General features: G+C 41.6%; 1 protein-coding gene across 1 annotated transcript in view; it reads right to left on the bottom strand.

The window, feature by feature from the left end:
- Positions 1 to 7,881, bottom strand: part of LOC140231445 (guanine nucleotide-binding protein subunit alpha-13-like) — a 29,168-nt gene extending 21,287 nt beyond the window's left edge. The window contains exon 1 of the mRNA XM_072311571.1: positions 7,346 to 7,881. Within this exon, the coding sequence (XP_072167672.1) occupies positions 7,346 to 7,807 (462 nt within the window). The 5' untranslated portion in view covers positions 7,808 to 7,881. The remainder of the gene's footprint in view (positions 1 to 7,345) is intronic.
- Positions 7,882 to 15,903: the final 8,022 nt, after the last annotated feature.

Here is a 15,903-nt window from a genome sequence, read left to right as displayed (position 1 = left end):
GTTGTTATTTACTTTCCAACGTAAAAGCAAACATCCGGCATTTATTTTCTCATCGTACGGAGTTGAATATTATTTGTATTCATTTCCAAACATCAAAGCTAAAATTCCACATTTATTTCAGCATCTTCTCGAGCCGAATGTTATCCTCACTCATTTCCGAACGCAAAACCAAACATCCGACACTTCTTTTAGTATTATACGGAGCCGAATATTACCGTTATTCATTTCCAAAATAAAAAGCAAACATCCGGCATTTATTATCTCATCGTACGGAGTTGAATATTATTAGTATTCATTTTCCGAACGTCAAAGCTAACATTCCACATTTAGTTCATCATCTTCTGGAGCCGAATGTTATCCTTATTCATTTCCGAACGCAAAATCAAACATCCGACACTTATTTTAGTATTATACGGAGCCGAATATTACCGTTATTCATTTCCAAAATAAAAAGCAAACATCCGGCATTTATTATCTCATCGTACGGAGTTGAATATTATTAGTATTCATTTTCCGAACGTCAAAGCTAACATTCCACATTTAGTTCATCATCTTCTGGAGCCGAATGTTATCCTTATTCATTTCCGAACGCAAAATCAAACATCCGACACTTATTTTAGTATCATACGGAGTCGAATATTACCGTTATTCATTTCCAAAATAAAAAGCAAACATCTGACATTAATTTAGCATCTTACGGAGCCGATTGTTACCGCTGTCCATCTTCAAAAGTAAAGGCAATTATCCGACTTTTTGGTGGCCCGATTGGGCCACCACAATCTTCATTTCTGAAATTTTGGTGGCCAGACGCGCGTTTTTGGTGGCCCCGGCCCACCGTTATAATAGTGTCGAGCCCTGCATATGGTGTAACGTCACGAATTTATGGTAGTCTGTATACATAGTGATGACGGCATATGGATGTAACCAAAAGTGTTCAGAACTTTTGCGGTACGGAAGGTGATTTGGCTAACATGGACTACGTTTTGCATTCATGCGACTCCACGTGTATGACTTGCAAAATTCACTTCATGCCCTGAAATAGCAGAGAAAGGTATCACAGACAAAGTTGAGCTGATTTCAATAGACTAGTTGCAACATTGTCCCGCCCGCCATGCAGTCAAAAGAAGCGGTGGAGTTCCTACCTCCCTGCTATTGATGGTTTAATCCCTCGTGAGTTAACGCTCCGGGAGCACAGGCCGGGACAATGATTTTTTTTTTCTTTGTTCTGGTTGTTCTTTTGATCCTGAAAGCGGGACCGGGACTAAAAAAGCTTCTCAAGAAACGAACCAGTCAGCAATTGATTAATAGAAATCACATGATCAAAAAATGAGCCGACAATTATATCTCGTAACTATAAGGATATGTTGTCAGACACGACACGTTGACGATATTTAGATTACCTTGGGTGCATGTATAACAGCACCAGTATTCAAATTTAGCATGCATAGTGATCAAAGGTGTCAAAATCAACGAAGCCATAGGCAGGGCTCGACACTTACGGTGGCCTAGTGGCCCGGGGCCATCAAAAACGTACGACGGGCCACCAAAATTTCAGACGAAGATTTTGGTGGCCCGATCAGGCCACCTAAAAAGTCGGATGTTTTCCATTATACTTTTGGAAATGAACAGCGGTAACAATTGGCTCCGTAAGAATGTCAGATATTTGCTTTTAATTTTGGAAATGAATAACGATAATATTCGACTCCGTTTGATACTAAAATAAATGTCGGATGTTTGTTTATACATTTAGAAATGAATAATGGTAAGATTCAGCTCCGTACGGTGCTGAAATTAATGTAAGATATTTGATTTGCGTTCGGAAATGAAGAAGGAAAACATTAGGCTCCGGAAGATGGTGAAATAAATGTCGAATGTTTGCTTCCACTTCCGGAAATGAATGATAATAATATTCAACTCCGTATACCATGATAAAATAAATGCCAGATGTTTGCGTTTACGCAAGAAAATAAATAACAATAACATTCAGCTCCGGAAGATGCTAAAGTAAAATGTTGAATGATCCATTGACGTTCGGAAATGAATAGCAATAATATTCAACTCCGTACGATGATTAAGTAAATGTCGGATGTTACTTTTACTTTCGAAATTATATAGCAATGACATTCGACTGCGGAAGATGCTGAAATAAATGTCAAATGTTTGCTTTTACGTTCGGCAGTGAAAAGCAGTAATATTCTGATCCATGCGATGCTGAAATAATTGTCGGATGTTAGCTTTTAAATTTCGAAATGAATAACAGTAATATTTAGCTGCGCTCGACGGTAAAATAAACGTTTGATGTTTGCTCTGACTTTCGGAAATGAATAATAATTAGGAGTCCCTACGATGATAAATAAATGCCGGATGTTTGCTTTTTACGTTAGGAAGTAAATAGCAATAACATTCAGCTCCGGAAGATGCTAAAATAAATGTCGAATTACGTTCGGAAATGAATAACAATAATATTCAACTCCGTATACGATGATAGAATAAAATGTCTTTGTTTGATTTTATGTTCGAATGATGTAAATGGCAATAACATTCAGCTCCGGAAAATGCTAATATCAATGTCGGATATTTGCTTTGACGTTCGGAAATGAATAATAATAATATTCAACTCCGTACGATGATAAAATAGATGTCTGATGTCTGCCTTGACGTTCAAAAATGAAAAACAGTAATATTCGGCTCCGTACGATGCTTTATGATTGTCAGATGATTCGTTTCACTTTCGGAAGTGGACGGCAGTAGCATTCGGCTCCGTACGATAATAAAATAAATGTCCGATGTTTGCTTTTAAATTTGGAAATGAATAACGGTAATATTCTACTCCGTACGATGCTAAAATGAATAACAAATTGTTGCTTTTACATTTGGAAATGATTAACGGTATCAATCGACTCAATTAGATGCTAAAATACACGATGTAAATAGCGGATGTACCTCGCGAGAAAGTGCAAGGTGCCAGATGAGAGATGAGAAAGTTCCTACAGTGATTGGTTTCTCGAAAATCATGGCATGTGGAATTATTTCCGTATATCTTTATTAGATATGCCAAATGGCACCAGGTAAGTGGGGATCTCTCTCAACCTCCCTGCATGCGTTAATCGTCCAACTGCCCACAAAATTAATTTTATCCACACTACTAGTAGGCGGATGGCCATCCAGCGATAGGAAATTTACAAGCTGCCGAACGCAGGCAGGCAAAAATGCGTGCAGATTACAAATTGCAGTATTTTTACTCTTAGGCATGTCTGCTCAGGCGTCTGCAAAACAGATTCATCCCACTCGCGACTACAAAGCAACATAACACGGAAGCAAGCATTGCAAGCGGAGTGCGAGGTTTGTTATCGGTCCTTTGTAATCGATTATGTGAGAATTCCTTCCACTATCGATCAGACGATGAATCTCGCACAATAACGCGTGCGGCCGTGTTCACTCGCGTGTGTCGGTGGTCCCCCGCGGGAGACCAAAATCGGGTGTCCACTTTCTTTCGAGCAATACTGTACGTGTATTGAGGACGAGTTCCGAGTAAACTTGGGCATGTGTCTGTGGGAAATGCGTGTTGTAGCAAAATCAGTCCGTCCTCAACGGATTGAAGAAACCCCTGCTTTTGTGCATGGTTGAACCTTGGCACGGGAGGTCAAACTTCGGTGCGGGTGCCTAAAGATATGTAAAATTTTAGTCGTACTGAGTAGCAATCCTGGTGATGTGATGTGCTGGTAATGCCATGGTATCACCAATGGTACGAAACCATGTTGAAGATCACAATACTGTAAAAGTGGATATTTTCGCGCGACTAATTTTTCGCGCTAGGCCGGGTCAGAAGAGTTTCACGTGTTTTTAATTCCACGGAATCAAGACATCACGCACAGGAACGTATGGCAAGCAAAAATATTTGCATGTTTTTATTTTCGCGCTAGTTTCTGGTTGCGCGAAATGCGCGAAAATTTCAACACCGCAAAAATTTCCACTTTTACAGTACTCTCCCTCATCTCAGACCGAGCTACTGGTTAAAACTTACTGGTATTGTATGATAGCTGTAGTGTGGCCTTGCATTTGGCTCCAGTTCATTACACACAATGTAACATTAGAATGTACAAAATTGTAACTGCCAGCGTGTGGTGATATGATGTTACCTGTCCTACAGTAGAGTCTACTTAACATACATACTGTACAATGTACCGTACTTATTAAAAGCCTAAGGAATGAGGGAGTATATTGTACATTTGATTGAAAGCTACATTGTACTTTTGCCTTGTAGTTGTACAAATTAGATCTACCTACAATGTTGTTTGTACATGTACAACCACGTACACTGTACATCAATAGTACATGGTACATGTCAGTCCGGGAATCCCACTCATGAGGGGTGTTCCTGCTCATAAGGACCCCTCTGCTTCACGAGCACTCCGGCCATGCTCATGAGGCCCCCAGGGTCATGAGGCCCCTGGTTCACTTCTCGTCCATCTCACATCTGACATATAAATTCTCCATGATGAAAAGAAGAAGAAAAAAATCTGTTGGTGCTTTTTAACAGAAATTGAGTTTTAATCAACTGATGTGTACAGTAGCGACAGCATCCAGGGCAGACAGCGTGCGAGCCATGCAAAGCTGCACATGGGATTTTCTGAGCGAGCTTGTGCACGCACATGAGGAGAGTTCGTTTTGTACATAAATCTATAGCATTTTATTGCATGGTTTGTGCACGGTCTGCCCTGGATGCAGTGGGATGCTAGAATGAAAGGCGCCCAAAGGCTAGTGGACAGCGGAATTCATGAAAAAAGTGAACCTTAACAAAGTGATTACTTTGCACTGACAAATTCAAGTACCCACGTCCACCCAGACTACTCTATCAGTGTGGGATAGTAATTTGGAATATATGCACAAGATCAGGTTAGTTTTGGTTTTATTTTTCTAAGAATCTATATACTGTAACATGATGTCAGACTTCAGCTTCGTGTGGCGAGAGTGAGAGGTGATTCGTATGGTGAGAGGTGAGAGCCGCAGACAAAAAGCACAGAAAATTTCGAGTTGGATCAGGCTGATTGGTACTAAAAATGGTACACTTATGTAGGTGAGGCAGCCCTGCATTGTCATTGAACGAACCTGCTCTCGCATGTTGGCTTGTGTGCCCTGAACACCGCGCATGCGCAATTCGCTACTGCCCTCGCACGCATCACAATGATGTCATTTTTCATTCATGAATCGGGAGCTACACTGTACACCGAAGCTGCATCATCATTGGCTCTTTACTCCCGTCATTTACATATTTTCCCACAACGTTATAACATATGTGTGCAACGATTTCCAGCGCGATCAGCCGAACAGTTCGATACCAAACTCGGCATATTTACATCAAATTTTCGATTTTTGGCAAAATATTTTCCTCCTTCGGTGTAACCATGTATTCAGTGAAGCTATCGTTATGTTTGAGATTTGATAAGTCACATTTTTACATGATTTTAAGGTGTGAATTTGTGAAGTTGTTCGATGTGTTCGTTGGTGTGTGTGTATCAATACATGCGATATGTATGGTAGCGACATGTACGGGTGTGGAGCGACACACATTAAGAAGCTCAACACCACAATGCAAATTGGTCGCCATATTGTATGGTTTGTGTAGCGTTGTGTACTGACGGGAGCTCTTCAGCGAGGTCGCTGCCATTAAAGGTGCATGGTCCCGGTGTTTTACGCGGGCGCACGGCGCAAGTTTCCTATAGAGACCTACGCTATCGACTCCTCTTTGGCGCTTACGCTTTGGCCCACTTCCCCAAGTCCGAAGAAGTCCGATTCAATGTAGTCAGTGGTCGGATCACAGTTCGGCTCATGATTCGGCTGAAGGGGAAGACAGCTTTAGCAAACTTCTTTTGTGATGTCATAATAACAAGCACATACATGCACGCACCCTGGCATTACTACAGACTGCGCAATGCGCAGAGAAGACAACGAAGGCAACGTTACTTAGCAACAGCTACGCACTTTACTCTTGATGACAGCTCAACTTCGGTAATCTTCGTATCAATGCTAACGGTGATCGGCAGTATCATCAACAGCGCCCTCTACACTACCGGGACTATGCCCCTTTAAACCACTACGTAACATGAAGGCAAGCACGCATGTTGAGTGCAACGCATTGTGTACACCACACCGATCCATGGAGTAGTGAATCTCTCACACTGCGCTGTGCAGGGAAGCGGACGGCCGGGCGATCAGCCAATCAGTGGCCCGGCTATCTTTTCGCAGCTTTCAACGGGGGATACTGTAAAACCTGATATATTCGCGGCACGAAATTTTTGCGAATTGGAGCCGACAGCCTTTTTCGTGGCATGAAATTTTCACGAATTGCCACTGGCGTTCAATGCATATAGTGTAGACAAGAAATTTCGCGTGCATTTTAATTTTGCGAATCTTGGCGCTCGCGAAATTCGCGAAATTAAAATGCACGCGAATATTCCTCGTTTTACAGTAGTTGATCGTGTCTCGCCCGTGTTTTGATGGGTCGCTACACATTGGTTGATTATAAATTTCTGTCAAAAAGCAGTCAGAATTGCTCTTCTTTTCATCATGTAGAGTGGAAATGTGTGTGTAGCAAAAAATCACCGTGCCGTGCGAAGTTGCTCCAATTTATATCAATGTCAGATGTGAGATGGATGAAAAGTGAATTGGGGCCTGGCAGCCTCATGAGCATGGTCGGGGTGCTCATGAGGTGGAAGTGTAAATATGACTAGATCTAGATCTAGAGTATGAGTGGGAGCATCCGTCATGAGTGGGTTTCATGTACTGATGTACATGAAACCCACCCTGGCCTGGCCCAGCCTGACCAGACCCCGTGCGCTAAGCTAGCACGGGGTCTGACGGTGTGTGATACACATATACGGAACTCCATACACATATCTATTTTTGGTAAGTTATAAAATGAGTATATCAATATCAATAGCTGAAAATGGTAGCTAAATTAAGTTTTCACCTTATGCAGTCTTAAACAAATATGGTGCAGTAAATTCAAAATCGCGTCGGCGCCCCGGAATACAGAGATTACGGCGTGTCCACACTGTACAGCCCTGTCGCGACTTACGTACACTTGTGTACAGCGACAGGGCTGTGTATAGTTAGGCCTGGCCTAGCTTAGGCTACTTGCTTGTCTTGGACCAAGCTGTGTTGCTGTGTTTCTTTTAGTTTTCACTTTTAGTATCAAATGTCACTCATGACAGTCATGTCTGATGACGTGATGATGTAAATTAAACTTGTTAGGCACTTAAGTGTTAAATTTCAATTAAACTTTAACAGTTTATTGTCTAGTAGATCTACAGCTGTAGACTAGTAGTCATGACCAGTTACTCACCACCTGAAATTCTCGTCTCCGTTGGAAGGCCGTTTGAATCCCACTGTCCTTCCACAGCTCTTTGCAGGGTTGTACATACTGGGCAAAACCCGATGGTTCTAATGTCATTGTACTATCGTGACTCATGACAGCACTTGCATACTTCTCGTTAGAAGGGTCGCCCCATGGTATCTCTAATTTGTCACGAGCGTCCGCTAGCACTTTCATGCCTTTGATAATGTTGCCATAGATAATCATACGGAACTCTCGTATGTCCTCGTCTGAGAAATGCTGCCCGTGGATGATTTTCATCTGCTTTAGAAAGGTACTCTTCCCACTCTCGCCAGCTCCAAGCAGCAGGACCTTCACTTCCTTTCGGCTGTTGGCCTTGTCTCTTTGCAGTTGTTTGTCGATAGCCCTACTTTTACTCAAGCTCTCCTTCTCCTCCTGCGATAAGCAGCAGGTTAGAAGAATCCCTGCCATCTTGGTCTGCCAATCTGTTCATTCACTTCTTATTATGATCCAGCAACAGTAATGAACTCCAGACTCCGGTAACTTACCCGACTACACCTACATACGACGAATAATCCCTGACTGCAATGCATATTCTATCCGACTGTAAGTATGCTGTGCAGTGTGCGTGTGGAATACAATCGCGATCACGTCAGCCGCGATCGGAGCCGGAGATAAACTCACAGTACACTGCCGTCCAGTCGAACAACTCGCCCCTTTTTCTCGACGCCCACAGCGCGCAGCATTCAGGGAGTACATGTATTTCGATTACACATCATTACAAAGCACCAGAAAAAAAAAAAAAAAACCCTCAGAAATCGTTATGATTCTCTTTATTTTTCAGCAGCAGTTGGAAAAGCTAATTTGATTTTATGGATGACGAAAACAACAAAAGAGGAAAAGCAGAAATTCAGCAGGTTAGGTTAATGTTAGCCCGACAGACCCCATGCAAAGCGACAGGGCTGTGTAGCAGTATAATTATTTTGATTTTGCACTTTCCATTTTTTAAGGCGAGTCTGATTTAAAAAAAAAAAGACGTGCGGGACGTAATATACAGGAAAATATAAATATATAAGTGCATCTAAATATAATTAAACTATTTACCCTCATTCAGCAAAAGAAACTGGGATAATGAGTACACTTATGCCTGTAATAAATGACAAGTGAACTCTGTGATAGAGCCAATATCGAAAGCACAAATTATTTCCAATCAATATCACAGCACATATCAAACGAATGGCCCAGTGAGGGTAGGCCTATCCTGGGAGACGGTGCTCTCATGCACTCCCTGCTGCTCCCTCCTTGCTACAAAGTCAAACACTAACAGTTTATCAAACATTCCACACAAACCATAACATAACATCTAAATTGCTTTTATTCATATCAGTTGAGCAAATTAAAGTGGCTCAATTCAAAATTCTGTGCAGTTCTGTAAAGTTAATTAGTAATCATCAACTCATGATGTACAGACGTAAAATCACTTAGGCATGTACCAACATTTGGCGAGTATACAAAAAGAGAGGCCGATTATTTTGCTGGGCGAATAATCATTGGTGAATAAATTTCAACACTCGCACCCCCTACGAATACGGCGTCGTGCTAGTACACTCAGTTATGTGCAGTGGCCGATATCATACCACACCCATGACGTCACGAACCGGAAGTAAAACCATACCCGATTCCGTTCTCTATTCCACAGAAAGTTTGACAGTTTTGAGTGCTTACTGGTATATGTATACCTATACTTCGTTTGATTATATACTAGTACTCCGGAAACTACAAAATGTGCAAATCCAAACACGAAAATCAAGCTAGAAATTACATAGCTGTGTGCTTTTGATTTAGGTTCCCCCACTATGGTTCTTATGATCATATTGTTGCAAAATAGGCCTAGTACGTGTTATAGAACGTGTGTTTCATGTTTCATGTGTTTGGTTTTTGTTGTTGTTTTTTTTTTGCACGTCAAAAAAAGACAAAATATTATTGTATGATCATTGTAACTCAATTATTGTTGTTCTTTGTTCTCGTGAACACAAAATGGAAATAAATCAGAATCAATAGATAAATAAATCAATTAAAGAAAAAATATCAAGTAGTTGCCAAAAAAAAAAGAGAAGAATTTACAAGCGACCAGCTTGTAAATATTCGTAGAAAAGAATACAAAATATGGACACAAACAACAATAGACTTTCTGCATTCGAACACAAGAAGTAAAAACACAGGCAATGGTATTACACAGCAGGAAACATGCCCAAAATATATACAAAGACAGAATAAGAAGTATAAAGCAAATACCGTTTGTCTCAGTATATGGAAGAGATAACAATGAACGCAGGAGAGACCATCATCGTTTTCAAGCTGTTAAAGGTGATGGCAAATGTATGGGATCTGTGGAGCCGGGAAATGTGCAAACACCGGGAAATGTGCAAATCTCTAAATTTCATTAACAAGAAATGAGCAAACCAACGGCGTAAATCCATACTGAGGAGTGGGGGGGGGGGGGGGGGATGGTCACCATCACCACGATTAGAAGCATAACCGGACCGGCGCAGCCTTTTTTTTTTTTTTTTTTTGGGGGGGGGGGGAAGAAGCTTTGTGCCCCCCTCCCCCCCCCCACACACACACTTTACAGGGATCGGATGCCCCACTCTTTTGCATGAAATATAAAGTGGGAGAAAAGTGGCAGCAACGACATAAAGACTTTTTGTTCTTGTTGCTTTTTTTTTTGCTTGTCAGACGACTTTCGGCGGAAAATCAGACCTTAAAAGTATGAAAACATTTTTTGGGGGAAATATCCGTGAGAGGGAGCGGAACGACCGAACGGGGGAAGGGTGTGTATGGGGGGGGGGGGGGGGTATCCCTCTCCCACAAGAGGAAGATTTTGCATTTTCAGACCTGAAATTCAGCGATCTGGTGCTCACTTGTGGTGAAAATTTTGTTTTCTTTTCTTTAAAAAACAATAAGAAAATGAAATATTCACAATATATTATTGAATGACAAAATCGTGGTATTTCAGCTCTTGCTGTACGACATCACTGTGAAGGCCTACTAAATAATGGGGCCTATCATCGGCGTAGACAGGATTTGATCTTAGGAGGAGCGGTTATGTGAGGGAACGAATCAAGCGAGGGGGAGGGTATGGTAGGGGGGTTTCCCCCTCCTACGGTGAAATCTCTTTGCGTTGAAAATTTTGACATTTTTCAGTCCAAAAACTGCCGTTTGTAGCTATATTCTTCGCTTTGGAAATTAAGGGGGGCACACCAGGCGCAACTGCTGTCAATCACTGGCAGCAACATCAGGAGAATGGCATAGCGATTAAATGCGAGCGAGCGGAGCGAGCGAACATGAAAATTTTAACATTTTACAGTCTAAAAACTGCCGTTTGTAGCTGTACTTTTTCGCTTTGGAAATTAAGGGGGGCCGCATCAGGCGCGACTGCTGGCAAATACTGGCAGCAACATCAGGAGAATGGCATAGCAGTTAAATGCGAGCGAGCGGGGCGAGCGAGCTTGAAAATTTTGACACTTTTACAGTCCAAAGACTGCCGTTTATGGCTGTATTTTTTCGCTTTGGAAATTATGGGGGCACACCGGGCGCAACTGCCGGCAATCGGGCAGCAACATCAGAATGGCATAACGATTAAATGCGAGCGAGCGAAGCGAGTGAGCTTGAAAATTTTGATATTTTACAGTCCCACATGTCCTTTGTGGCTGTACTAGTATTTTTTCGCTTTGGAAATTAAGGGGGGGGGGGCGCATCGGGCGAAAACTGCTGGCAATTACTGGCAGCAACATCAGGAGAATGGCATAATGATTAAATGCGAGCGAGCGAAGTGAATGAGCTTGAAAATTTTGACATTTTCCAGTCCCAAAAACTGTCGTTTGTGGCTGTAATTTTTCGCTTTGGAAATTAAGGGGGCGCACCGGGCAAAAACTGTTGGCAATTACTGGCAGCAACATCAGGAGAATGGCATAATGATTGAATGCGAGCGAGCTTCAAAATTTTGACATTTGACAGTCCCAAAACTGCCGTTTGTAGTTATATTTTCGCTTTGGAAATTAAGGGGGCGCACCGGGCGAAAACTGCTGGCAATTACTGGCAGCAACATCAGGAGAATGGAATAATAATTAAATGCGAGCGAGCGAAGCGAGCGAGCTTCAAAAATTTGACATTTTACAGTCCCCAAACTGCCGTTTGTAGCTATATTTTTCGCTTTGGAAATTAAGGGGGGCGCACCTGCTCACAATCACTGGCAGCAACATCAAGAGAATGGCATAGCGATTGAATGCGAGCGAGCTTGAAAAATTTGACATTTTACAGTCTAAAAACTGCCGTTTGTAACTATACTTTTTCGCGAGTGCAACTGCCGGCAATTACTGGCAGCAACATCAGGAGAATGGCATAGCGGTTAGAAAATTTTGACATTTTACAGTCCAAACATGCCAAAGACTGCCGTTTGTGGCTGTATTTTTTCGCTTTGGAAATTAATGCGAGCGAGCGAATTTTTTTTTTTTTTTTCGCTTTGGAAATTAATGCGAGCGAGCGAAGCGAGCGAGCTTCAAAAATTTGACATTTTACAGTCCCCAAACTGCCGTTTGTAGCTATATTTTTCGCTTTGGAAATTAAGGGGGGCGCACCTGCTCACAATCACTGGCAGCAACATCAAGAGAATGGCATAGCGATTGAATGCGAGCGAGCTTGAAAAATTTGACATTTTACAGTCTAAAAACTGCCGTTTGTAACTATACTTTTTCGCGAGTGCAACTGCCGGCAATTACTGGCAGCAACATCAGGAGAATGGCATAGCGGTTAGAAAATTTTGACATTTTACAGTCCAAACATGCCAAAGACTGCCGTTTGTGGCTGTATTTTTTCGCTTTGGAAATTAAGGGGGCACACCGGGCGCAAACTGCTGGCAATTACTGGCAGCAACATCAGGAGAATGGCATACTGATTAAATGCTAGCGAGCGAAGCGAGTGAGCTTGAAAATTTTGACATTTTCCAGTCCTAAAAACTGTCGTTTGTAGCTATATTTTCGCTTTGGAAATTAAGGGGGGGGGGGGGCGCGCACCGGGTGCACCTGCTGTCAATCACTGGCAGCAACATCAGGAGAATGGCATAGCGGTTAAATGCGAGAGAGCGGAGCGAGCGAGCTTTAAAATTTTAACATTTTACACTCCAAAAACTGCCGTTTGTAGCTATATTTTTCGCTTTTGTTTGTTCCACTTTTATTTGAGAACCATCCCCCCCCCATCGATGCCTCTATACATATTAGGTTGCTTTTGTTAAGTGAAAGATCTGCTGCACACTCTTTGATGAATTAGGGAATATACGTCTATGTCAAAAGTGTACAAAGTTTATCCCTTATCCTGTATAGCGGACCTTTTGCATGTTCATGATTGCAATACAACGATCTGGTGCATAGTTCTGGCGATATTTGGACAATTTTCCATTAAGAAAGTTCGAGATTTGTCCTCATCTCGGGAATTGTTTGGGGGATAAATGATTTGTCTGTCTAAACACTTCCTTTGGGGCGGGGCAAATGCCCCTTTGCCCCCCATAGATTCGACGTCCCTGATCTTCCCTTGGTATGCCCATAGGTGTATCCTGACTGAGTCATCAGTCACTGTCGTTTCTCAGGAATGATTCAGGAAATGGAGGGGATTCAATTATGGCGATAAAGTTGTTGTTATTGTTTGTTTGTATGTTTTCGTACATATTTTGCAGATGGTCCCCAGTTACTCGCGTCATAACATGTTTACATGTAGACCTATACTATTTGACGTTGTCAACGCCTGAGCCATACCTTACAGTGTATGTCGATGTTACTTTCTTCGCGAGCGAGCGAAGCGAGCGAGCGCTTGAGAAAAGTTTTCCTACAAGATAGAATATGTATCTCTTCGTTGTGCCCTTTGCACAATTACCCCCACTCAGTGAGTGGCAAGATTTTCTTTATGTATCTCTTTACCTGGGGCCATCTTCCTCGTCAAGCTTAGCTTATGATGATGGTCCCCTGCATTTCATTTTTATCATCTCCTATTGCTTCCTTTCATAATTATATGATATTCGTTCTTGAAAAAAAAATGTATGTAAGATCCAAACGTTACGAATATTAGCTGTGTAAATGACTATGCAAGTATTTTGTTGATTTGTGGATTTGTATTGATTTTGAAATGGAGAAATAAAAACTGAACTGAACTGAACTGAATACTGTTCAGCTCTGTTACCTGTCTGAAGGCCGGCGTACAAACGTCATGCAATATGCCAAAATTGATACAATCACATTTCTGCTTCCTCCATTTTTCCCCTCAATATTCAGGGGGGATGATTGTACAGGCCACCCCCCCCCCTCCTCCATTTCAGGGGGGGATATATCCCCCCCATCCCCCCGGGATTTACGCCCATGGAGCAAACGTGACGCTGGGGAAATGTGCAAAAGCCGCCGGGAACTGCATGTGCAAACCGTTCACTCCACCTATTACTATGTAAGTTGTATACAGATGGAAGAGAAACTATCAATCAAAACTATACGCATAAATCATTATCTTTATTTACAGTTAAACTTGTCCTAGCGACCACCTGTCCATAAACTGCAACGTTTTTTTTTTGTTGTTTTTTTTTTTTTCGTTTCCCTGGGTGGCCGCTATAGATTGGTTTGACTGTACAGTCTGTACTTCGCGACCACCTGTAGGGGCCTCCTGCCATTAGATACGACCACAAAAACAATTCCCTTCGAAAGAAAAAAAAAAGCATGTTAATGAACCTGTCTATAGCGACCACCTGCTTATAGCGGCCACCTGCCGTATACAACCACTAAACACAAATTACTCCGAAAGAAAAAGCATGATAAAAAACCTGTCTACATTATAGCTACCTGCACCTGTTTAATATACGATCACTTTTTTCGTCTCCCTTGGGATTGCCGCTATAGACAGGTTTGAGTGTACACCCAGCAAACACATAACGTTTTCAGAACGTTTCCTAAACGGTCTTTTTTTTTGAGGTTCCGTACGTCTTCGTACAAAATGGACGTTTTCAAAACGTATACATACAACGTCAAAGTTTTTTTTTTTTTAAATTACCCACATTAGACGTTTTTAAAAGGTTTTCTGGACGTTCTAGACGGATATGAAAGGTTCTCTAAACGTTCTGGAAAGGGTCATAAGACTTTTTAGACGTTCTTAAAACGTTTTTGAACGTTCTAGATGGTTTTCAAAGGTTTTCTGGACGTCCGCAGAATGTCCACACAACGTTTTGAATATTCTTAAAAGGTTTTACTTACGTCTATAACGTCCAAAAGGTTATCTACAGGTCCTTAAAAATTCAGAAAGGTTTTTTTTATTGATTTTTAAAACGTTTAAAAAACGTTTTTATTACGTCCATTTGAAACGTTTTTAATACGTTGAAAATCCTCCACAAAAAGACGTTCTGAAAACGTCCAAATGTTAGCTGGGCATGTATTTGAAAACCCTCTACAGATTTTCATGTTCAGGGTAAAACCATCTCGAGTGAACACGTTTTTCTACGTTTCCGCAGCATCTGAAAGCCCGCAGACAAAGACTTTCCAAGACAGTTACGTACATTTTCCCATTTTATGGGATCAGCTGCTAATATTGTGACTTGCGCACAGATATTGTGCTTGTGAACTTCCTGAACTGTATGGCAGCAAAGACTGAAGGCGTATGTCTGTTCCTTTGATTAGACTATAGTACTTGTTCCATTTATGTGCACGTTTATTTACAGTATTCTTGTCAATCACGTCATGGTATCGTTTATACGGTTTTGATATTCAATACACATACAGGAAGTTATTCATGTTACTTTGACAGTATATGTATTACCTCATGTTATTTTTGCTGTTCTGTTTGTTAATTGTTCCCACATAATGTTGTTAATTTGAAATGTTGCAAGGGATAGTAATGATTTCATTTTGTTCAGTGGGAGTCATACCAAACAGGGGAGGGGGGGGGGGGAGGTGGGGGGGGGGGGGACAGGGGTCAAATGCGCCAAACTGTATTGTAAAGAAAAAAAATCTTCTGTAGAGCCACAAGACAGCTATAATTGCTCAAAGTAGACAGTATACATTAAGTATGCACATTGCTTCGATGATGGATCCGGGGTGCCCTCTTTGTGGTCCGGTAAGGGGGGGGGGGGGGGATTTTGAGGGATGCAGGGCACGGGGGCCATGTGGGGGGGGGGGACACGAGGAGATGGGTCAAAACTTATAATATACAAGTTCACCTTCATATACATGTGAATTGAGTGAATGCAGCAATATAAATAGAAAATATCAGTGAGAGTTTGAGGAAAATCGGACAATCTGCTAAAAAGTTATGAATTTTTAAAGTATCTGCGCAGTCACTGCACTGGATGAAAATACTACAACAGTGTTTGATGTCACATGCGTAGAACGATAACGAAAATAAAAAGAAAATTTCATGAAATTTCATTTTTTCTTTAAAGGGCACATTTCTTCGACTTGTCACTGACGTATGTTAGAGTAGTATTATTCCCCCTGCCTTCTGAAAGAGGCATTCTCTTATTATGCGAGAAAAGTGAAAATATG

The sequence above is a fragment of the Diadema setosum genome, chromosome 8 (assembly GCF_964275005.1).
Source record: "Diadema setosum chromosome 8, eeDiaSeto1, whole genome shotgun sequence".
NCBI classification, from domain to species: Eukaryota; Metazoa; Echinodermata; class Echinoidea; order Diadematoida; family Diadematidae; genus Diadema; species Diadema setosum.
The sequence above is the reverse complement of the archived record's forward strand: the minus strand, read 5'-3'. Positions and strand labels throughout refer to the sequence as shown.